The 24,028-nt window shown below is 38.8% G+C and overlaps 2 protein-coding genes across 6 annotated transcripts in view; one reads left to right on the top strand and one right to left on the bottom strand.

Moving 5' to 3' along the window:
- The window catches only part of Anapc10 (anaphase promoting complex subunit 10), a 76,303-nt gene extending 66,733 nt beyond the window's left edge, over positions 1 to 9,570 (bottom strand). For 4 of the 5 annotated variants that reach the window (XR_003848625.1, XM_008827484.3, XM_029560825.1 and 1 more), the window contains exons 1-3: positions 9,419 to 9,570; positions 8,292 to 8,418; positions 1,951 to 2,041 (exon numbers count right to left, since the gene is read on the bottom strand). Coding sequence is in view for 4 of the 5 variants with exons in the window: in XM_008827484.3 (XP_008825706.1) it covers positions 1,951 to 2,041; positions 8,292 to 8,406 (206 nt within the window). In the remaining variant the exon portion in view is untranslated. The other variant, XM_029560824.1, reaches the window with a different exon arrangement.
- A 36-nt stretch (positions 9,571 to 9,606) lies between these two features.
- The window catches only part of Abce1 (ATP binding cassette subfamily E member 1), a 28,360-nt gene continuing 13,938 nt past the window's right edge, over positions 9,607 to 24,028 (top strand). The window contains exons 1-9 of the mRNA XM_008827483.3: positions 9,607 to 9,752; positions 13,665 to 13,794; positions 14,871 to 14,956; positions 19,058 to 19,155; positions 20,142 to 20,259; positions 20,877 to 21,014; positions 21,159 to 21,228; positions 21,466 to 21,562; positions 22,387 to 22,476. Coding sequence (XP_008825705.1) covers positions 13,692 to 13,794; positions 14,871 to 14,956; positions 19,058 to 19,155; positions 20,142 to 20,259; positions 20,877 to 21,014; positions 21,159 to 21,228; positions 21,466 to 21,562; positions 22,387 to 22,476 — 800 coding nt within the window. The 5' untranslated portion in view covers positions 9,607 to 9,752; positions 13,665 to 13,691. The remainder of the gene's footprint in view (positions 9,753 to 13,664; positions 13,795 to 14,870; positions 14,957 to 19,057; positions 19,156 to 20,141; positions 20,260 to 20,876; positions 21,015 to 21,158; positions 21,229 to 21,465; positions 21,563 to 22,386; positions 22,477 to 24,028) is intronic.

The raw sequence follows: 24,028 nt of genomic DNA, 5'->3' as shown, positions 1-24,028 counted from the left end.
CTCTGTTCCAAAGGCCCAAAATGTCGAAAGTATTTGGGAGCTTTTCTCTAATCCTCAAAAGATTTTAGGGTTACCTCTACAGAGGGGGTAATGTTAGAGTAGCCAAAAGCCCCATAAAAATAAATAAATCAAAGAAGAAGGGAACACAAAGTTGTCAGAAAAAAAGTGATGGGGAGATATGGGGGCTGTTGGAGGGAAGGGAGTGGGTGTGGATTTGATCTAAACACCTTGTATGCATGTATTAAATTCTCAATAAAGTTTTTTTAAAAGTTAAAATAAAAAAAAAAACTATGAGATACCACTTCACAGGCATGAGCATGATCATTACCAAAGAAAAAAGAAAACTGCAGTGCTGATGTGAATATGGAGAAAATGAAGTTTATATGCACTGTCTGTGGGAATGTAAAATCAAGCATTTGCTATGGAAAATAGTACCTTAAAAATTAAAAAGTTAAATAGAACTACCACTGGATCCTAAAAACAAGAAAAATAACAGATGCTACATCCCATTAGGGTTATTATGCAGATTACAAAAGGTTACATATTTGCAATTCTCTTAAACATGAAATTTAAGCTCTCAGTGAGATGATACAGTGTCTGACAAAAAATTCAAGCGCTATAATAGGGCTGGAGAGGTGGCTCAGCAGTTAGGCACACTTGCTGTTCTTCTAGAGGACCCAGTTTGGTTTCCAACATCCACATGGTAGCTAACAACTGCCCATAACTCCAGTTGCAAGGGATCCGCCACCCTCTTCTGGCCTCTGCGGGCATTGCACTCATGTGGTGCACCCATGTTGTACAATGCCACAGAGGTTAGAAGAGGGCTTCGGAGTCCCCTGGAACTGGAGTTAATGACAGTTCGTAGCTGCCATGTGGGTGTTGGAACTTGAACCCGGGTCCTCTGCAAGAGCAATCAGTACTCTTAACTGCTGAGCCATCTCTCCAGCCCCATTTTTTATTTTAAATTTAAAAAAAGAAGTTACATGAATACAGCCTAAGGAACTTACAACCATAAATACACTTTTCTGAATGTATCTCCAAAATCCCAATCATACTATTTAAAAGCCATCCACATAAAAGGAATTACACAAGAATCGTAAGAAATGTGTAAAGTGAGCTAAGAAGATGAGTTAGTGGGTAAAGTGTTTGCCTTTCAAGCATGAGGACCTGAGCTCACATCCCTAGAACACATGTAAACAGCCACGCATGCCGAGTAGTACAATGGGCTAATGGAGGTACAGGAGGATTGGGCAGAGATTGGCAGGTCCCTGAAGATCATTGGCCAGTCAGCCTAGCGAAATCAATAAGCATCAGGTTCACTGAGAGACCCTGCCTCAAAAATCAAGATGCACAGAGACTGAGGAAAAAGACCCAACTGTCAGCCTCAGGCCTATGCACATCCAACATGCATGGGCACCTGTACACGTGCATGCACAGACCATATCCACAACATCCCCACCACACACACACACACACACACACACACACACGCACACAGGAGAAATGTACAAAGGGTTAGGCAGAATAAACTGAAGATGCTTGCATTCTGGCTAAGCAAAAAATAATCTCTAAGACTTTATAAAGTCTAAAAGCAGAGTTAAATGTATTTCATTTGTATTTCTACATTTCTGGCTTTTTTTAATATTTGTGTGTGTGTGTGTGTGTGTGAATGTACTGCCTGCGTGTATGTGAGTGCACCATGTCGTGCAGTGCCGCAGAGGTCAGAACAGGGCTTCAGATTCCCCTGGAGCTGGAGTTAAGGTCAGTTTATAGCCGCAGTGTAGGTGCTGGGAATCAAACCTGGGTCCACCGCAAGAGCAGTCAGTGCTCTTAACCGCTGAGCCATCTGTCCAGCTCCTATTTCTACATTTCTTTAAATTTTATGTAAATTATATAGATTTCCTTGTCACAAATAACCTATACTATTTGAAAAAGTAAAAGATACTTTACCTGAACTGGATGTTCACTAAATGAGGCTGGGAGCCATCCGACTGCCAGTAAGTTTCTAAATTGTCATCTCGTAACTGATCCACTCCAAACCCTAAAAACAGTAAAAGTGGCAATAAATTTCCATGAAAGAGTTATATATTTAAAACATAAGATTAACATATATATTTATCCAGAAATTTTTTAACACGATGGTTAGAAATGTACAACTTAATCAGAATTCTTCCACTCGTCTCCAGACCTCAAGCCTGAGAAGTGTCACTTGTGGGCTGGGGATCCATTCAGTGGTGGGGATACATTCAAGATGGCTTGTGACGTCCTTGTGAGGTAGATGTGTGAGGTCCTAGGTTTAACCTCCTGCATGCACAGAAGCTTATATTATGATAAACTTTTGAGGGAGGTTGGTTTTTAAAAAGCATCTTTCAGAATATATAAAGTGCATATTTACTCAGATCTAGTTTCTTATACTCTTTGTAAGCTGGCAGTAAGAATGATCCCTATGTCCTGTGATAGCCTTAAAATTACGCAGACTCGAGCAAGCCCAATTTGCCATACTTGCTTTTTCCTAGTTTATACTCCCTAAATAAAGATAACTAAATCACACAACTCTTTCTTAGGAGCTCTATCAGTTAAATGTTCTATTAAGGGTTTTATACTTACTTTACCTCAGCTAACTGGCTAGGGCTCTCCCTCTTTGTTTCATATTATGATTTGTATCTCACCTCAAAGAATCTCACAAAACGGAATTTATTTTTAAGCAAAATAAATCTTAATCTTGCAGCAAGATTGATCATTTGAAATTGTTTCTAAAACATTACTTATGAAAAATAATGGAAAACTCAATAGGTGTAACCTCTTCAAGAATTGATTGCTCTGAATTGTTACCTCTGGGATACCAAGTATAAGTAACAGTGTTTGCTTCGATAGTCATTCTTGGAATGTCTTAGAAACATGCTCATATGTCACTGTTATATTGCTACCTCTTTTCCAAGGCTTCCAACTCATTATTATATCTGAATTGCTTTAGTCAAACAAAAGACTTATTAACAATGGCAGACCTGTGATCACCACTTTCACATATGTTATGATAATGTACCCAAGTAATAGTATTAGTCAGAAAAAAAAATCTGTATGCCAAAACAGTCTACAGTGGTTCAGTAATGTTATTATTATCTGGGAATTTGTAAAGAATTCTAGGGTTGGACCTGGTGGCATATGCCTTTAGTTCCAACACTTAGAAGGCAAAGGCAGGTGGAGTCCAAGGTCATCTTGGTCTACATAGCAAGTTCTAGGTCTACCAGAGCTACAAAGTGAAACACTGCGCTAATTAGCTGCGCTGCCTTATGCCATGGGGCCCAGTGTCTCACACCAGGCTGTTGTGTTAGGGGGCTGGAGCTGCAAAGTCAGCTAGAAATGACATCCACGTGGAAAGAGGGGAGGGAAGAAGGGGAGGGGAGGGGAGGAGAGGGGAGGAGGGGGGGAATTCTATAGCTACCACATCAAAAATTTGAGAGTTTAGCCCCATTGAGAGTTGTGTTTTGGTGAATCTTTTAGATGATTCTGACATTACAATGTCAGAACTACTGTTCTAAGGCAGGGTTTCTTATTCTTGGCACTACTGATATTTTGGACTCAATAATTGTTTGTTGTAGGAGGGCTGTCCTGATCTCTACCTACTAGATACCCAGTAGGAAAAATCAAAACAAAACAAAACAAACAAACAAACAAAAACCCACAACAAGAAAAAAAAAAACCTCTTCCTCCTTCCCACAGTCATGATAATCAAATGTATCTACAGACATTACTAAAGGTTGGGGCATGGGGTGACAGTGGGGGTGGGGGAACCAATAAAATCATTCATATGTAAAAATAACTACCCTGGGCTGGAGAGATGGCTCAGCAGTTAAGAACACTGACTGTTCTTGCAGAAGACCGGGGTTCAAATCCCAGCACCCACACAGCAGCTAACAACTGTCTGTAACTCCAGTTCCACGGGATCCGACAGCCTCTTCTGTCCTCCACAGGCATTGCATGACATGGATGCACTTATTACATGCAGGCATAACACTCATACACATAAAATTAAAAAAATAAAATATTAAAAGAAAACTACCCTAAAACAAAGAAAAACATAATTCATCTTCTATGGATCTACAATTAGCAAATATTTACCCTTTCCCCCCTTTTTGTTTTGATAAAACACTCTGACCCAAAGCAACACAGGAAACAAAAGGGTTCATTTCAGCTTACAGGTTACAGTCAGTCACTGAGGGAAGTCAGGGGAACTTGGGGGGTGGAACCATGGAAGAACATGCTTACTGGCATGTTCTCTAGCTTGCTCAGCCAGGTTGTTTATACAGCCCTGGCCCACCTGCCTAGAGATGGTGCTGCCACAGTGGTCTGGGCCCTCCCACACCAATATCAATCAAGACAGTTTTTCACAGTCATGGCCACAGGCCAGTTTCATGAAGGCAATAATCATTATGTAGACCAGGCTGGCCTCAATCTTACAGAAATCCCCTGCCTCTGCCTCCCAAGAACTGGAGTTAAAGGCAAGTGCCACCACGCCCAGTGAGGCAGTTCTTTAAGAGAGGTTCCTTCTTCTCAGGTGACTCTAGGTTGTGTTAAGTTGACATAAAGACTAACCAGCACAGCTTCCATCTAAAGAAACTCATAAAAGAAGGATAAATTAAACTGAAAGTAAGCAGATAAATAATCAAAGTAGAAATCTATAATAAAGTTGGAACAATTAATAGAGAAAAATCAGTGAAACAAGCTAGCTCTTTGAAAGGTCCATAAAATTAATAAGCCTCTAGCTATCTAACAAAGACCAAAAGGGAGAAGACTCAAATACAAATATTCAGAAAGTAAAGTGGACAATCACTATGATGTCATGATAAAAGGACAACAAAGTAGTGTCATAAATAGCTCATGCCTACATACCTGATAACAATAAAATTGACCAATTTCTTGAAAGACACATCTATAAAAACACACAAAAAATTGATAATATGAATAGGTCTATATCTAGAAAGGAAATTGAATCAATAATTAAATTCAATAGGCTTAAGCAGTTTCACTTATAAATTCTATAAAACTAAGTAAGAATAATACCAAGTCTCTAAAATTTCTTCAGGAAACAGAAGCCGGGGGGAAGCTTCCTAACTCATCCTATGAGAGAAGTAATTCTCTAATAGCCATCCAAAGATATTACAAGAAAGTAAAATTATAGAACAACAATTCTTATAAAAAGGAGCCAAACTTCTCAAAAAAATATGCAAATGAAGTATGCATATAAAAAAGAATTATACACATGAAATGAGTTATTCCAAGTATGTAAGACTTGTTATATATTCTAAAATCCAAAAAGAAAATATATGATATCAGTAGGTGCAGAAATGTATCAATACCCATTCAATATAAAAAACCTCGGCAAACTAGGAAAAGATGGGAACTTTAACACAACAAAGGATAGCTACAAAAAACGCAATAGCTGACATGGCGCACTAACCTACACTTAATAGAAAAGCACTGGATACTTATCCCTAAGATAGAGAATAAGACAAAGGTGCCCCCCACCCCAATCACTCCTATTCAACTTCAGACTGAAAATCTTACTGTTAATGCAACAAGTCTAGAAAAGGAAATAAAAGACATAGACTGGAATAGAAAAAATAAAGACAATATAATCCAGCAAATCTACTCCTAAATATTTACCCCCCTCAAAACGCAAACAAGTCCAGACAAAAAATTCTACAGGAATGTTTAGTACTTTTATTCACAACTCAAAATTGGGAACAATCTTGTCCCAGCCATCACTATCTAACATATCACTCCAAGCATGTCTTAGGCAGCAACAAGACAAGAGAGGTCCCAACAATTTCAGTTAGAAGGGGGATGCTTAAATAATAGGACGAGATTTCGTTCAAGCTGGAACATACCTAGTTTATCTCAAGCTAGTGTCAAAGACCTCACACACATTACTAATACTAATGGTTTCTGTGTCCAGTATGAAAGCTCCCCATACCACTATAATAATTCTTATAGTATGCTAGGAAACTATGCCAGGAAAACCAACCAGGATTCAATCATGATAGAGTCAATTCAACAGAAGATCTGTTCTAAGACAGACTACCCACATAGCTATCAACAGAGTCCTCATTTCCTCATTAGCTACAGGCAGGAGGCAATGGCTCCTAGATAATCCAACCTTTCCATAAGGCCAGTTATTTCCTCACAAAGTGGTTGCTTATTTCCCCCAAAGTGAGTGACCAAACCAAACACAAAGCAGGAGCTCTAAAGCCTTTTATGACCTAGTCTCAGAAATCACATATTACCATTTTGTCATATTCCACTGATCTTAAGGACCAACTCTGGTACAATGTGGGAGGGGTCTTCTAAAGGGCATGAATATCAGAAGTCAAGAATCACTGAGAGGGCTGGGGATGTCGTTCAGTGGTAAAGTACTTGCCTTGCATGTGCAAGGCCCTGAGTTCAAGTCCCAGGACTGCAAAAACAATGTTTTGGGTGCTGAAGAGATGGCTCAGTGTTAAGAGCATTTGTTTTTCTTCCAGAGGATCTTAGTTCAGTTCCCAGCACCCATGTTGGGCAATTCACAAGCACCTGTAACTCAGCTTCAGGGTATCCAACAGGCATATCTTCTGGATTCCATGGGCATCTATAACACACACACACACACACACACACACACACACACAAAACTTAAATCTTACAGAAAAAAAGAATCATTGAGGACCACCTGGGCCACAAACCTGATGAATAGACTTTTTAAAACAGTGATATATTCAGATACTAAAACAGTAATCAGCAATAAAAATAAAAAACATACGATTTATACATACAACAGCAGAAGTCACATATTATACTCATGAAAGAAACCAGACTCAAAGTTTATATACTACTTGACTATATTTATAATGGAATTCTTCAAATGACAAAAGCAAAGCCACCCAAAGGACATGAAGGAATTTCAGGTGCTTTGAGGGAACAGAAAAACAACTACAAAGAGGCATGCGCAAACTTTGGGGAATTATGGAAATATTTTATATTTTATTGCAATGATGATAACTATATATTAAAATTCATAGAACCTGTACACCTAAAATTGGTAAGTTTTATTTCATGGAAATTATACTCCAATTAATTGCTCATTTAAAAAGGACTTATAGCTGGGCATCGTGATGTGCACCTTTAATCCCAGAACCTGGGAGGTAGAGGCAGGTAGATCTCTGTGAGTTCAAGGCCAGCCTGGTCTCCATAGTGAATCCAGGCTAGCTGTGGCTACAGGGAGACCCTGTCTCAAAACCAAAAAAAAGTAATCATAAAGAGAAACAGAAGAGGCTTGGTTGAGAGGGTAGCTACGTGAGTCTAATTGCATAAATAAGTTCCTGAAAAGAGAGTACTAAACTAATAAAATTATAATTCAGAGTTCCTGAAGTTAGAGAACTCTTTTAACGTGAGTTCTTCAGATTGAAAACGCCTATCAAATTACAGGCTAGATAAATGGGAAAAGATGCATAAATATCATACTCTGACATATCCTAGCAAGAGACTCCAAGAAGTAAAAGAAAAACCATAGCTGTTTCCAAGAACAGCAAATAAACAAAAAAAGTGAATTAAATAACAATTAAATCACAGCAGAGATAAGGGTCTTATCTGTCTAAAGAGGGGAATCTTGTGAGATACATAGTCAAATCTAACAATTAATAAAATCTTACAAGGCCTGGTGGCACATGCTTTTAATCCTAAGTACTCAGGAAGCAGATGCAGATGGATCTCTGTGAGGCTGAGGCCACCCTGGTCTACATAGTGCGTTCTAGGCCAGCTGTGGCTACAGGGAGACCCCGTCTCCAAAAAAAAAAAAAAATCTTAATAAACCTTTAAAAATATAGAGGACAGGAATGGGGGTGTTGAACTGAGAGTGTAAGAGGGGGGTTTGCATATGATCAAAATACACTGTAAGAAATTCTCAAAGAATCAATAAAAAATATTATATTTAAAAAATCTTACCAGGAATGGTGGCACATACCTTTAATCCCAGAACTAGAGAGGCAGAGGCAGGTGGGTTTCTGTGAGATCAAGGCCAGCTGGTCTACAAGGTGCATTACAAGGCCAGCTGGGTTACAAGGAGAGCCTGTGTCAAGGAAAAAAAAAAAACCCTTACTAAATTAGTAAAGCAGTTGAACAAAAAATATGCAATAAATAGAAACCCAGTTCACTAGAATTAAAATTAAGTATCTAAACAAAAAGAACATTAAAGTTAATCCAGCACATAAGGAAACTAACTGTATGTAATGATGATCAACAGGTTTTGTTTGCTTTACCTGGTTTGCAAGATGAGAGTGACCAAACGGCTTGTGACCCAATTTCCCTCACTGTTCCAGTCCTTTCCAACTGCTTAGGATCAGCACCGGGAGGTGTCTTATTTGGTGTGGTCATTTTAAAGTTATTCTATGGAGAGAGAAGCATTATGCATTATGCCAAGACATATCTTCCTGCAAAGGGTAAAAATAAAATTTCAATAGCAAAGTAATCACTCATATTCCCTTCATCTTACTCTTAAATTTTTCTCTAGTTTTATGTGTCTGAGAGTTTTGTCTACAAATATTAAGTGCGCCTATGCTTGCAATGCCGGAGGAGGCCAGATGAGGGAGTTGGAGCCCTTGACACTGAAGTTAAGGGCGGTTGTTAGCTGCTACGTGGATGCTAGAAACAGAACCCCGGCCCTCTGCAAGAGCTCTTAACTACAGAGCCCTTTCTCCAGCCCCATCATCTTATCGTTTGCTAATCCTAGCAAGCAAGCATGAAAAAAATAATTCTTAGGGTTCGACGTGGTGGTGCATGCCTTTAATCCCAGCACTAGGGAGGCAGAGGCAGATGAATTACCAGTGAGATCGAGACCAGACTGGTCTACATGGTGTGTTCCAGGCCTGCTAGGGCTATAGGGAAACCCTGTCTCAAAAAGCCGCCCAAACCCCAAAAACGAAACAAAAATTTCTTGGACAATGAAGAGTGTGCTAAATTGATACTCTCAACATTACTATAAATGCTGTACACCACCAGCTTGACACATCCCTTTAAATTTCAAATTATTCTTAGACCGCCAAATAATAATCATTAAAAAAAGGGCAGAGATTAAATTTCGTACAAGCCTGAATGCCCTACCACCTCAAGAAAAGAAAAAAAATTACAGGCTCATCTCTACATTAGGTCATAATTCAACGAACAGCCACCAAGTGGATAAAACACAAAGCTGGAGAAGGCTGGGATCCTGGCTTCACAGAACATACAACACTGAAGGACCTGAAGACCAGACCTGTGTTCCTGCTTGACATTCCCGGTCTACCCGAAGGCCCTGAGTAGACAGCGGAGCTCAAAGGCCTGAGACGGGAGGAGGACGCCTCTGGTCCCGCTGACTGGTCTCTAAACTGAGAACAGCCCATCCACTTACCGCCTCCAGTCCCGGTCCGCCGCAAGTCGGGTTCTCAGCGGCTCTGGCGGAGCCGAGCCACCCCCACCCCGCCCCTTAGTGCGGCCAAGCTTCCGCCCCTGTGTTCACTGGGGTCGCAGAAGAAGGACGTCACCGCGCCGTCACTCCCCACCTCCCTCCAGGGCGCCCACTCGCGCCGCTGTCGCGCAAGCGCAGTACGCGCTCATGCCTTTCCCGAGGCGTCTGGCTGGGCACCGCCATTTTGGCCGGTGGCGGTGCGAACACGCTGTGAGGCTGAGACGGCAAGGCCAGCGGTGTTCTGCACGCCCGGCTGCGAGGGGACCGCTGTCTCCAGGTACGTGAGTAGGTGGGAGGGGATTGGGCCTGGAGTGGCCGCCTGCCTCCTTCGAACGCCGTGAGCTACGCTGTGGCGCGGGTAGTTAGGCCTCCATAGCGGGGACGGTAGCAGCGCGTGGCAACCGGCGCCGGCCGCACAGCTGGGACCGCCGGAGCGGGCTTCGCCTTCCCGGCTGCGGTCGTCCAGCCCCCACCTGCCGCCCCGGGGACGGTCCCGGGTGCCTTCGCCCCCAGCAGCCCACCCTCCACGCCCCCTTTTCCCAGCTCCCACCCCGGGGCTGCTCTGAGACGGAAGGCACCGTCTGGCGCATCCCTGGGCCCCGCAGCCTCCCCGCACCGTCAGATGGCTACGTTGTCATAGAGGCGTGCGTGGTGGTGGGAAGTCGCGGTTTTGCTTGTACCTTTCGATGACTGTGGTGTGAGTCATGGCGTCTTGCCGCCGTGAAGACCATTACTTGTGGCCCGCTCCCAAGCTTTGTAGACATGATGGTCGGACGTCGTTGTGCTTTCCTCGTAGAGCAGCGTGTAGCCGTGACAGTTGTTCCAAGTTCATTTCCGAGTTGAATGCCGTCTGTAGGGCTTTGGAGTGGTGCTTTTGTAACTCTCCTCACTTTTCTCGTTCGTGACTTCACTGCCGTTTATTCCATCTTGAGCTTCTTGACGTTGAGGTGGTGTCTTTACTCCAAATAGCTTTAGATACGTTTTCAGAGCTTCATTCGTTGCAGGCCTTTCGTCTTTGTGGCCAAGGAACGACGGCCAAAGCCGAATCCCCACACGTCGCGTGAACTTCGTTAAGTATTTTATCTTTTTTGATGGCGAGACCGGTGACTAAGGAATTGGCCAAACAAGCTTTATTAGTTTTACCTTTTCTTCCAAGGGACTCCCAGCTGGAGTTATGAGTGACATATGTGTTGCTGTCACTACAACTGTGTGCTGAAAATGAGCCTGTGTCAGCCACTTCACACCAATGTATTCAGTGTAATCAAAAGTTATTTTATATATTTGAACCAAAATGTGCTAGGGATGTTTTGTTTTCTTTTTTCCTTCATTAAAATAGCTTAACTCCTACGTTAAAAAAAAAAAAAGAAAAAAACAGAAGACTATTTACTGATTGAAAGAAGAAACATTCAAATCAAACTTAATGTGCCTTTCCCACCTTACTAAGATTTATAAGGTTAATTTACAGTAAGGACAGGTCATGTGATTTTAGACTGCAAATGCTCCCTTGTGGGTGCTTCACTTAAATCCTTTCAGTCACCTAGAGAAATGTTGCCAGAGTTCTTGCTTTAGTAGTATCTGTTTTGAACAGTTTGTCTTCAGATCTGAAATATCTATCATTGTTATATAAGTCACCTTACTAACCACTGCTAGTACGCTTTTATTCTTCTATAAACTATTAGTTTTACAGACTCTTGGTTTTTAAAATAATTTGAGAAATTGAATCAATTTTAGTAGCTTCACAGAAATAAAGGCTAGCATAAGCAATTTCATAGTGAAAGATTTATCTCTGGAAGGGGGTGCATTCATAAGGTAATATGTAGAAAGACATTCTCCTGGAACTAGAGTTAAGGACAGTTCGTAGCCACCATGTGGGTGCTAGGAATCGAACCTGGGTCCTCTGCAAAAGCAGTCAGTACTCTTAACTGCTTAGCCATCTCTCCTGACCTCTGAGGCATTGCACGACACAGGTGCACTCACATACATGCAGGCAATACACTCATACACGTAAAATAAAAATAGTAAATAAAATATTTTTAAAAAGAAAGGCATTCTATATTGAATTGAAATGCATGGTGCCCTGTTTAGTAACTTGCTTGCTAAAGTACTTAAGTTCTTAGAAAGTTACATGCTTGGGATTTGTGTGCATGAGTGTATTGGCTGCATGTATGTAAGTGCACCCATGTGCAATGCCCATGGAGGTCAGAAGAGTGTCAGATTCCCCTGGAACTGGAGTTAAAGACTGTTGTTAGCTGCCATGTGGGTGCTGGGAGTTGAACCTGGATTCTGCAAAAGTGGTGAGTGCTCTTAACTGAGCGACCTCTCCAGCCCCACCTTTGGGGTTTTAAAGTAGCTTTTTTGTAGTAAAATCATTTAATTTCTTATAACATTTAGAAGATCTGAATCCATTTTTAAAGAAACAACCTTTCTTGTTAACATAGCTCTGTTTATTATAGAACTTAGGGGGTTTTTTGGCGTGAATTTGTTTAGTTTTGCTTGTTATTTAGACAGAAACTTGCTTTGTAGCCCAGTTTAGTCCCAAATTAGTGATTCTCTTGTCTCAACAAATGATTTACTATATTTAAATTCATTTTCTCATTTGATTCAGAGGAAATTTTTTAGTTCCTAGTGTGAGTGTCAGACACATCCAGCTATTGAAGTGAACAGACAAAAATCTTTTCTCATGATGGAATACATTCTACTTGGAGGGGGTGGGAAATGTGTATGAGAAGAAAGGGAGTGCATATATATACATATACATACACATATGGATTTGTACTTATAATACACTAGTGTATATGACATGTATATAATGTCATATAGTAAAACTAAAAAGTGCAAAAGTGCTTGGAGGGGGGGGCTCACATAGCTAAAGACTCTCCTGAGGAAGGGAGATGGTTTGAAGGATTAAGCCATGTAATTCTCTAAAGGGAATAGAATTATAGGTAAAAGGAACAAAAATTGACCATAAGCAAGAACTTGTCTGGCATGTGCTAGGTACAAGGAACTAGTGTCACTGGAGCTAGTTGAAAAAGAGCTAATTAATATAGTTAGAGGTCAGATGAGTAACTGTTGAGGATTAGAGTAGGAGGAAGCAAGGGTAAAAAGAAAGAAGTTTGTTAAGAAATTATTAGAGCAATTCAGATAAAAGATGATGTTGATGGGTGATGCTAGAGTTGTGACAAGTGATCAGATTGTAGGTGTATTTTAAAGGTAAATTCCGCAGAATTTGCTTTGCAGGAGTAGAAAACAAAGATGACTAAGGATTTGGGCCTGCAGATATGGAATGGGAGTTGCCGTTTAGCAGAATAGGTAGGACAGCTAAAGAAGACAGTTTTGGTGAGGAATGCATGTAGGAGCTTGTTTGGAGAGATTCCTACTAGACCTGGTGTTTTATAAGCAGGTGGATAAATTGCATGTTTAGGATTCAAGAGAGAAACTCTAGTATCAAAATTTGTACATTTCTAGCATTAAAAATGGAATTTAAAACCACAAGACGGGGCCTGGAAAGATGGCTCAGTGGTTAAGAACCATGACTGCTCTTGCAGAGGACTTGGGTTCAGTTCCTAGCACCCACATGACAGCTAAGAACCCTCCCTAACTCCAGCTCCAGGCGTCCATATAGTAGGTTGGGTAAGATAGCGAAGTAATTAGTTTGGAAGAGAAGAAATATCTTTTTCACACATGCACGTGTGTGTGTTTTCATATGTTGTCTCTTTTATGAGTTTATGTTCATACAGTGGTATCAGTATTAATTATCGAAGCCTTATGTATTTTTAATCTGTCAAGTGAAAGTTCATCCTTGCTTTTTTCATTTCCGTGCCTATTATTTTCTTTTTCCGGAAGAGCTGTAGCTTTGGTTTGTTAAACTTATCTTTCCCAAAGACATTGGATTAGCATTATAAATTTCAGGAGAATTCGACTTTTTGGTAACAGCTATTTTTTGTTGTAAAAACTGAGATACCATATTTTATTGGTTAGATTTTTTTTTGTCATTTAGCATTTTTGAAAGTTTTCTCACATATATAGTTAAGTAGATTATTTTGCTGTTTCTGATCTTTTTTTTTAATTTCCAAATAAACATATCAGCTCCATATAATGATGGATATAATGTACTCCTTTTATGCTCATGAATTATTTCTCTTAAGTAATTACATTACTTGCTATAATTTTGTTCATTTTTCTTTAATAGAAGAGCTGGATAATCATTTTTACAATTATGGCGGACAAATTAACAAGAATTGCTATTGTTAACCATGACAAGTGTAAACCTAAGAAATGTCGACAGGAGTGCAAAAAAAGTTGCCCTGTGGTTCGAATGGGTAAGCTGTTCTGTTGCTCATGTGATGATGAAGGCAGCTTTGGAATAACAAACGGGTATGGCAGTTTCATACGGGCTTTAGCAGGTGCTTTATTACCATTAGTTTCTTTGAACTGCAAAATGAGAAATTCAGAGTTTATTCAAAATTTCTTGTATTAGTTTGTGACTAAATGCTCTTTTTAAAAGAAATTGTAGAATTTCAATATTAAAAGCTTACTAAATATGAAATAAAACCTGAAGTTAACTGCAATTTTTCCTATTCAGCCATATTCTATAATTAAGTCATGGGGAAAGGATTATCAAAATCTTTGTATTAGATGTTGTTTTCATCTTTAAACCACAAAAACACAAAAATTTAGAGCTTAATGATATTAATTTCCTGAGGTTTTGCTATATTTTTAGCTTTAAACCTAATGATTTAAGCTGGCCAATTGTTGACAGTCATTAAGTACTGTTGTATGATTGCTGCCTTATATTAGTGAAGACTTAGTAAATCATAAGAAAAATTATAGATATCATCTATTAATGTTTTCCATGCTATTCAGAAGTTCATTGTTCATGTCTCTAATGCCATGTGAATTTTATGTGTATCCTGGCCTGGAAGGCTGCATAGCTTTTGGAATTTCACTTATCTAGCTAACATGTTTCATTCTTACCTATGGTATGCCTTACCATTTCCAAGACATGTTTTGTGTCATGAATTAAAGATTCAGTTAGTGTGTACACTATCTCTATCTATCTCTAGCAGCCCCCCAAAAAATAAATAAATTCAGGTCAGTCAACTTAAAAATAGCAATGTTTCAAGATTTGCCCTATTTTTATCATATTTTTTCACAGAAGTAGATAAACAAAATATATCAGCTGTATACCTATTGCTTAACAAGAATATATAATTAATAATCTCAGATATTTAATTCAGAATCCCACCAAACACTGATTTAAGACATTATCTCAAATGTATTGCTTTGTGTGGCCTTTGTTACTGAAAATTTTATGTGAGACTTTGGAAAGAGCATTTGCTAAATAATTATAAGAAAGTTTAATAAATAAAGGAAATTACTTTTTTTTTTTTTCCAGGAAAATTATGTATAGAGGTTACACCCCAGAGCAAAATAGCATGGATTTCTGAAACTCTTTGTATTGGTTGTGGTATTTGTATTAAGGTAAGTGATAATATTTTATTTATAAAGTGAGAAAATCTGCAAATTTCTAAATACTTCATATGTTTAAAGATGCAAAGTAGAGGGCAAATAAATTAAAAATAAATTTAGGGAACTAATATCCTTGTAATAGTAGTATTGCTTTTTTAAATTAATGAAGCTATACCTTTTTTATTATTTAGTGTGTGTGTGTGTGTGTGTGTGTGTGTACACATGTGGGTGCACACATACCATGGCATGTATGTGGAGATTAGAGGATAACTTGCAGTGTCAATTCTCTTCCACCATATGGGTTCAGGGGATCAAACTCAGATTACCACCTTTATCTGCTAAGCCATCTTGCTGGTCCCAAACCACACGGTTGGTTGGTTGGTTGGTTGGTTGGTTGGTTGGTTGGTTGGTTGGTTGATTTGTTTGGTATGGTGAACTTTATTGAAGGCATGTAAGAGAATAGGGTTTCCTAAGCCTTTCCCTTTCTTATGGGGATCTGGGAAGGAAACTGAAGAGAGATAGATGCTCAGTGTGTTGGGAGCTGAGTCGGGGTGGAGACTCGCCAGCTGCCTAAGGCTTCTCTCTCCCTTAAGTTCTTGCTATGGTGAGGTGACAGGACTTCTTACTCCTTGAGTTCTTTTTGTGGACTATGGGACCACCACACTGTTGCTGTAGCCAGATTCATTGTCATACCTGGAAATGAGCTTGACAGAGGAGTGGTTGATACCAATGCCAGCTCCAGCATCAAAGATGTAAAAGCGGGTATTGCTTTTAAAGTCACAGGAGACAACCTGATCCTCAGTATAGTCCAAAATGCCCTTTAGGCCACCCTCCAATGCCTGCATCACCACCTTGATGTCATCATATTTGGCATCTCTCTTCATGTGGCAGGTCAAATCCACAACAGACATGTTGCTGGTAGGAACATGGAAGGCCTTGCTAGTGGGCTTTCTATTCAGCTCTGGGATGACCTTGTGCACAGCCTTAGCAGAGCTAGTGGATGCAGGGATGGTGTTCCAAGCAGCCCAATAGCTATCACATCACAGTTTCTCAGAGGGGTCATCCAAGTCTTCCAGGTAGCAGAGACAGCATGAGTTCTGGTCATGAATCCCTCCACAATGATGAAGTTGTTGTGGGCAATGTCAGCCAGAGAGGTTAAACACTTACTGATCCAGGAGGCATTGCTGACAGTCAAGTGAGTTCTCATACTTTTGTGGTTCATAGACATGTTCCTTCTGCTGATACCCATCACAAACATGGGGGTATCAGCAAAAGGAACAGAGATGATGACCTTTTCAATTCCAGTCTTCAAGTGGGCCCCAGCCTTTTCCATAGTAGTGAAGATGCCAATATACTTACTTCATAACATACTCAGCACTGAGCTGAGTGTGGTGGCGCATACCTTTAATCCCAGCACTTGGGAGGCAGAGTCAAGGGGATCTCTGAGAGTTCAAGGCCAGCCTGATGTACATAGCTAGTTCCAGTCCAGCTGGGGCTACAGGAAAATCCTGTCTCAAAAAAAAAAAAAAAAAAAAAAAAAATTCTGCACCTGCATCACCTCTTTTGATGTTGGTAGATCTTACTCCTGAAGATGGAGATGGCCTCATTGATGATGACAGTATTCACTTTGCCAGAGTTGAAGGCAGCCCTGATACCAGGTGCCCAGTAGAGCCAAATCTGTTCACTCCAACCTTCATCATCATGTCTCACGGACTGGCTGGCATGGCATGAAGATGTGCAGCTGTGTCTAGACTAGGAAGGTACAGAGAACCTAAAACTATACTTTTAAGAAATTATTGGGAAAGTGAGGTGGCTCAGCAGGTAAAGGCCCTGGCCCACAAACCTGACAAAACCCATGTAAACACAGAAAGAGAGGACTGACCTCTCCATGTGCACCATGGCATGCATACCCACACACACACACACACATACATATGCAGGCAAAATAGCTTTTTTTTCTTTTTGAGACAGGATCTTTCTGTAGCCACAGCTGACCTAGAACTCATTATGTAGACCAGCCTGGCCTGATCTCACAGAGATCCCCCTACCTCTGCCTCCTGAGTACTGGGATTAAAGGTATGTGCCAACATGCCCAGCAACAAATTTTTAAGAAAAAACTTTATAACTTTGTTTACAGGTTTTTCAAGTTGATTTAATTTTAAAATTCTGTACCTTTAAGTAGGAATACACACAGCTAAATTTCTTTTTAATATGACCTAAAAGTACTATGTCTTGTATATGCATCTATTGTATTTATCACAATAATATTTTTATTTGATGTGTATAAGTGTATTGCCTGCATGTATGTGAGTGCACCCATGTCACGCAATGCCTCAGAGGTCAGAAGAGGGCTTCGGATTCCCCTGGAACTGGAGTTAAGGATGGTTCGTAGCCATCATGTGGGTGCTGGGAATCGAACCCGGGTCCTCTGCAAGTGCAGTCAGTGCTCTTAACTGCCGAGCCATCTCTCCAGCCCCCCAATAATACCATTTTAAACATCTCAATTTTTGTTGCATTGAATACATTGACTATTGACTTAGGAGTGGTAAATAGCATCTTTAGTTCATTTGAGGAGTGTGTGTGTGTGTGTGTGTGTGTTAGATTTTGTTATTTATATTTATGTATCCAGAAAAAGTTCATGAATACCTGAAAATATTTTCCCTTGTTTTCTTACATATGCCTACCTCTGTTAGGAGTTAGGAATCTGGTGTTAACAATACAGTACCATCTGCTCTATTTTCTTCTTTTGCTTCTGTAGGAATAGAATATTCAAAAATTTTAGATATGCATAATTTGTAAATAATAGTATGGTTATGGGGCAGAGATAATTAGAAAACAAATATTTTGTTTCTTTAATTCCTTTTTTTTTGGTCTTTTTGAAGTAGGGTCTCCCTGTAAGTTGAGACAGGGTCTCCCTGTAGTCCCAGCTGTCCTGGAACTCACTATGTAGACCAGGCTGGCCTTGAACTCAGAGAGATCTACCTCCCCCCCCCCCCCGAGTGCTGGAATTAAAGGTGTGCACCACCACGCCCAACCTCTTTCTTTAATTCTTTATGTTCATGTAGTTTATAAAATGGAAGTTCACTGAAATCTCTCTCAGTCAGTACCCTAAGGTCATTGAACATGTCTGCTGAAGAGCTCTCTAATACAAGGTTGTACATTTTGCATATGCCTCTATCATTGTACTTTAGAGATACTTTCTAACCTTGTTACCACTCCTTTTTTTATTAGAGAGAGAGAGAGAGAGAGAGAGAGTGTATGCCACATACATGGGTGCATGTCCATGTGGAGGTCAGAGGTCAGTGTTAGATGTCTTTCTCCATCTTATTTTTTAAGACATGGCCCTCACTGGACCTGGACTTCACTGGTTCAGCTAGACTTCCTGGCTAGCAAACTCCAAAAATCCTCCCATCTCCACTTCTATAGCTCTGGGATTGTAGGAGTATAGTAACACAAGCAGGCTTTTTACATGAATGTTTGGGATCCAAATTCACATCCTCATGTTTGCCGGAGGATGTTAAAACCAACTGAGCCATCTCTCAGTCCACATACTACCACTCTTGATGACTTTCTTATGCTTCCCATTCTTTTTCTATGGATATTCACCTGATATTATTTGAATAGCTTTTTCTGTTGATTTTTTCTTTTTGTAATATGAACTTAGCATTGAAGCATCATTTTAATATGGATAAATAAAAGTCACAACAGAAAAGCGTTAAGCCTTGATCCAACATGCTAACAATTAATAGGATGGAAGTAACCCCCCAAAAAGGACACACTCCAAATACCTTAAAAAAATTTTTCTAAGGTAGGAAAGGAAGCATACAGAGACAGGAATAATTAAAAAGAAATAATGGGGAAGAAAGCATCCATTGTAGAGAAGTTATTCAGCACTCATTGAATGTCTAGGATCATACCAGACATGAGGGGAATATTGAATTTGGCAATGCAGCTTTAGCCTTCAAGGAACTTAATTTTTATTTTTAGGTAAATTAAAAATTCACATATTTGTGAAGCTACTGTGCTTGGAAGATTTCATATAAAAATATTCTTAATCTATTTAAGTCTGTATTTTTTATAAATTAATACAAAATTCTTTATTTTAAATAACAGAAATGCCCCTTTGGCGCCTTATCAATTGTCAATTTACCAAGCAACTTGGAAAAAGAAACAACACATCGATATTGTGCCAATGCCTTCAAACTTCACAGGTATATTTTCAAGTCAACATTCCTCTTTAACTTCAGTTAAGGTTAAATTTCACTTAGTGTTTTCAGAGCAATGGAAACATGGAAAAAATTATATTGGCCATCAACCAAAGAGAAATACAATATTATAACATTATGCAAAGTTATATGTCAGTGGTTCATTCTGGTTAATATTAGAATTAAGTCCCAGAGAACTTTCAAGCAACTACAAACGCCCAGGGCTTAGCCCTGTTGAGTTATATCATAAATGAATATAGAAACTAGACCTCTAAAGATGATTTTAAAAAAACAAATCCCAGATTATTTTAAAATATGATAAAGATTGAGAATCACTGTTGGTCTTAATACCCGTATCCCCAAATAACCTTTAAAGAAACCTGCCTTTGATTCTATTTATCGACTAACCTTATGAACCACAGAGAATGTCATGCTGACTTGGACATCATATTAAATCAGTAGGTCCTTAATTCTTCGAGGTTTTTTTAATCTGCTGAATATTACTACATTGAATCTGGAAGTCTAGATTTTACTAATAAAAAGGTGTCTCTCAACCAGCCAGCAGGGAGAATGAAGTGGAATATTTCTGGTTGATGTGGCACTTTTCTCCTTGTAAGTAAGTGGCAGGCAGGAAAGGAAAAGGGAAAAGAATGACGGTGTGAGGCCGCACCTGCTGTGAAATTGTTTGCCAAAGCATTTTGTGGTACGTTAAAGCTGAGTCTTAAATGTTGAGAAAAACATTACTTTAAAATAGACTTTGAATTGCATAAATAAAATTGGGAGTATGCATGGTTACAGATGCATTTCCAACAATTAAGTTTCTCTTGGCTGTTTTTTTTCCCTAATAGCCAATAATATTTAACATAAGTTTCTTAGCTTATTAATGGATGTGTGTGACATGCAGGTGCATTAAAATACATCATTCAGCTATTATGTACCTTTTTCTACCTAGCACTGAGTTTTTTTGTTTTTGTCTTTCTATATTGTGATAGATTGCCTATCCCTCGTCCAGGTGAAGTTTTGGGATTAGTTGGAACTAATGGTATTGGAAAGTCAACTGCATTAAAAATTTTAGCAGGAAAGCAAAAGCCAAACCTTGGAAAGTATGATGTATGTATCAACAGCTTATGAAAACAAGTATGTCTGGATGTTTTTATGAGATTTTGAGGAGAGAGATGGGTGTGTAATTTTTAATGTTTTTATTTTCAAGATAATTTGTGGACTTTGATTCAAAGACATTGTATAGGACACACTTTTTGTTTGTTTTTTGAGACAGGGTCTCAACTCTAGTCCTGGCTGCTTGGAATTCACTTCACGCCCAACTTTTGTTGTTTTTTTTTTGTTTTGTTTTGTTTTTTGAGATCTGGTCTGCTATGTAGTATCAGCTGACCTTGAACTCAAAATTCACCTGAGTTAGCCTCCCAAATACTGGGATTACAAGCACACAATATCATGTCTAGATCTTATGTTTTGGTTTTGTGTGGGATAGAATCTCATCTTCATTCCCTTTTAGATTAATATTTATTAGTGTTGGTTAACTGAAAATTCTTAGTTCTCTTAAACTTTTGAGTTGGTATGCTTTGATTTGAAACTAAATCTACTTCTAATTTTAAAGTTAGAAACAAAAGTATTCCATTTTAGGTATATGGTCTGTTTTATAAAGCATCTGTTGCCTTTGCAATAATATTATTAACTTGAACTCAGATAAGTATTATATATATTTCTAGGATCCGCCTGACTGGCAAGAGATTTTGACTTATTTCCGTGGATCTGAATTACAAAATTACTTTACCAAGATTCTAGAAGATGACCTAAAAGCCATTATCAAACCTCAATATGTAGACCAAATTCCCAAGGCTGCAAAGGTCAGTTGATTTATAGGGAGAAAAATCTGTATATTATAGATTATTGGTGTGGGTGTAAAAGTTATATCAAAGTAGACTTGCTGTATTTTGTGACTTTTTAATACTAATGGAAAACAGTGAAAATTTTCTGTTATATTCTGACAGGGGACAGTGGGGTCTATTTTAGACCGAAAAGATGAAACAAAGACACAGGCAATTGTATGTCAGCAACTTGGTAAGTGTTTGTTTTGAGTGCATACTTTAATAGACTGTAAATTTAGTTATAAATCCATCTTTATATGGATTATTGAATTAACAGGAAAATCTATAGTAACTGACTTGTTACAATACTCAGTTTTCAATTAGTGTATCGTTCAAACCCAGAGTAAGACATGGAATGAACATTTTGCCCAAAAGAGGTAAAAATGAAATTTCTAATACTGAACACAATGCCTCTAATTGTTCTTTGTAGATTTAACTCACCTAAAAGAACGAAATGTTGAAGATCTTTCAGGAGGAGAATTGCAGAGATTTGCTTGTGCTGTCGTTTGCATACAAAAAGCTGATATGTAGGTTACTTTACAGTTTTTATGTATCTTAATCTTTGTGAGTTTTTATTTGTAACACTGCTAATACTGCAGTAATTTTGAGAGGAATTAATAGTAAAGATATCTGAGGCTCTAATTTTGAGGTAGTATTTTAAAGCAGTTGTGTATATACACTCCGTTTTTCCTGTGGTCAGTCCCACGGGGGAGGAAATCATTTGTTTTTATAAGTAGTTGTGCCTTAAACTACAGTAAGCCTTTTTAAAATAAATCAAGTAAAACATGGTTCTTTAAAGGACTAGTTTGAGTCAGAATGACATGCCATGTGAGGGAGAATAGGAATGAAAAGACAAACTTCCTTCCTGCTGTCTCTGTCTCCCTTCTCTCAGACAGTTTTTGTTCCCATCTTTTTCCACGTTTCTACTCTGGTATACGGTATACACTAAGTCTCCACAAAGTACTCTATGAATTCTGTACACATGAAATGATCTGCTTTAATGCATTTGAACTTCATCCAATTAAGCAAAAGATTCTTCAGACTACCTCAAGACTATATGTACCAGAATATTTTTCATGATAAGGTATCAGTTTATGTGAGCCCAGTCTGATGATCCTCCTCAGACTCACGGGTATATAGTTATGCTTTTCATAATTGTTTTCTTCCTTCCACTTCTGAACAAAATAGAGAATTTCTTTCCAGTACAGCTAGCTGCCTTTCTTTAGCATAAGAGGGTTTTGTGTTGTTGTTAAATCATAAGCCGTTATTGTGCTACTTTGAAAGAATATATAAGGTGGAATTCTGTCACGTGTCATTCAAACTTAACATGCTTGCTTTTTATTTGTCTTAGTTTTATGTTTGATGAACCATCCAGTTACCTAGATGTCAAACAGCGCTTGAAGGCTGCTATTACTATTCGATCTCTAATAAATCCAGATAGGTAAGTACAAATCTGTTATATTCCTAAGTTTTGATTCGGAAATTTTACAGATGTCTAAAGATTAAACGTATCATGTACACATACTTGTTTTTTGTCTTGGTCATTTAGAGCTGCTGTCCTCAATCTAGAACTAAAGTTCTTAGTACAGGATTGGATTGGACTTGGATGCTCTCAAGTTGTATGCAAATTTGTGTGTGTGTGTGTGTGCGCGCGCCATATATATGTTTTAGGGAGAAACAAATCCTTAGTCTTACTAGATCCTGAATTGTAAATCTGTCATATATACACACAACACACTTAAAAACAAAAGAATCCCCAGAAAGATGCTTTAGAGTCTTGCTGTCTCAAAAATGTAGTAAAGCAAGCAGTTCAGAGACCAATGTTGATCTTTGGTCCCCACACATGTGCACCCACATATATACATGAAAGTAGAGAAACATTAAAAATTCCATGAGCAAGTCTGGTAAGTTAGGAACAACCAGAGAGGACACTGGGAACATTAAAACTTCACCTCAAGGTTAGTGGGGCACAGCAGAGAAAGAGAAAAGGAGATGCTGGGACATGGAGGTTAGAGTACGATCATTTGGTTGTGTCTTCAGAGTCTGAAAAATAGGGTGGGTAAGGTGAAGTATGAAAAATAAAGTCATGAAGGGATCGTGGCTGTTAATTTTTCAGAATCGATGAAGCTATCAGTTCCTTAGGCAGCACAAGTCCTACAGAAGAAAAATAACACCTAAATGCTTCAAAACAAAGGTAAAAATAGCATTGGGAAAGACAGTCTTATTTGGCCAAATAGCCATAATTTTCACTTCATATATATGTTTGGACATTAGTGTCTTTGGGGAATACAGGAATGAAAACATAATCCTGAAAGTCAAGAACATCACAGTGTGGTGAAGAAAAGAATACGTTAAGTATCCCAGTCCTAAAGAATATAGTAGCCGACAACTAAGTAGTTTTTAACCCAAGCCCCTTTTTCTAAAATATTTTTACAGCTCTTTATTCTAAAGTGAAAGACATAGGTCATATTTACCTACTTTTATAAAACTATTTTATAATATCAAATGTTCTAGCCTTGTAAAAAAGAGAGCTGAAAACAATTCCTAACCAGGTGACTTCTATTTCATTCTATAAATGTTGAGGCAAATCGCTAGAAAACAAGACGTCACACTTATACTAAATAAATTTAAAAGATATAAAGAATAGGAAGAGGAGGACCCAGGTTCAGTTCCCAGCACCCACATGGTAGCTCCCAACCTATCTCCAGTTCCAGGAGATCAGCCATCCTCTTCTGTCCTCCATAGGCACTAGGCGTGTACATGGTGGACATACAAACATACATGCAACACACTCAGATGCATAAAATAAAAATAAAATTTTTAAAAGAATAGAAAGCTAAATAGGTGTGAACAGATCACAAAAACTAGTGCGAATTGTACTGTATAAGACATGGATGGATGGATGGATGGATGGATGGATGGATGGATGATGCTAAGACAAATTCATTTAACTGAATATTCTCTAGAATATTGCCATATAATTTTTTTTTATA

Source organism: Nannospalax galili, unplaced genomic scaffold (genome assembly GCF_000622305.1).
Source record: "Nannospalax galili isolate Female #2095 unplaced genomic scaffold, S.galili_v1.0 scaffold1272, whole genome shotgun sequence".
Classification (NCBI taxonomy): domain Eukaryota; kingdom Metazoa; phylum Chordata; class Mammalia; order Rodentia; family Spalacidae; genus Nannospalax; species Nannospalax galili.
The sequence above is the reverse complement of the archived record's forward strand: the minus strand, read 5'-3'. Positions and strand labels throughout refer to the sequence as shown.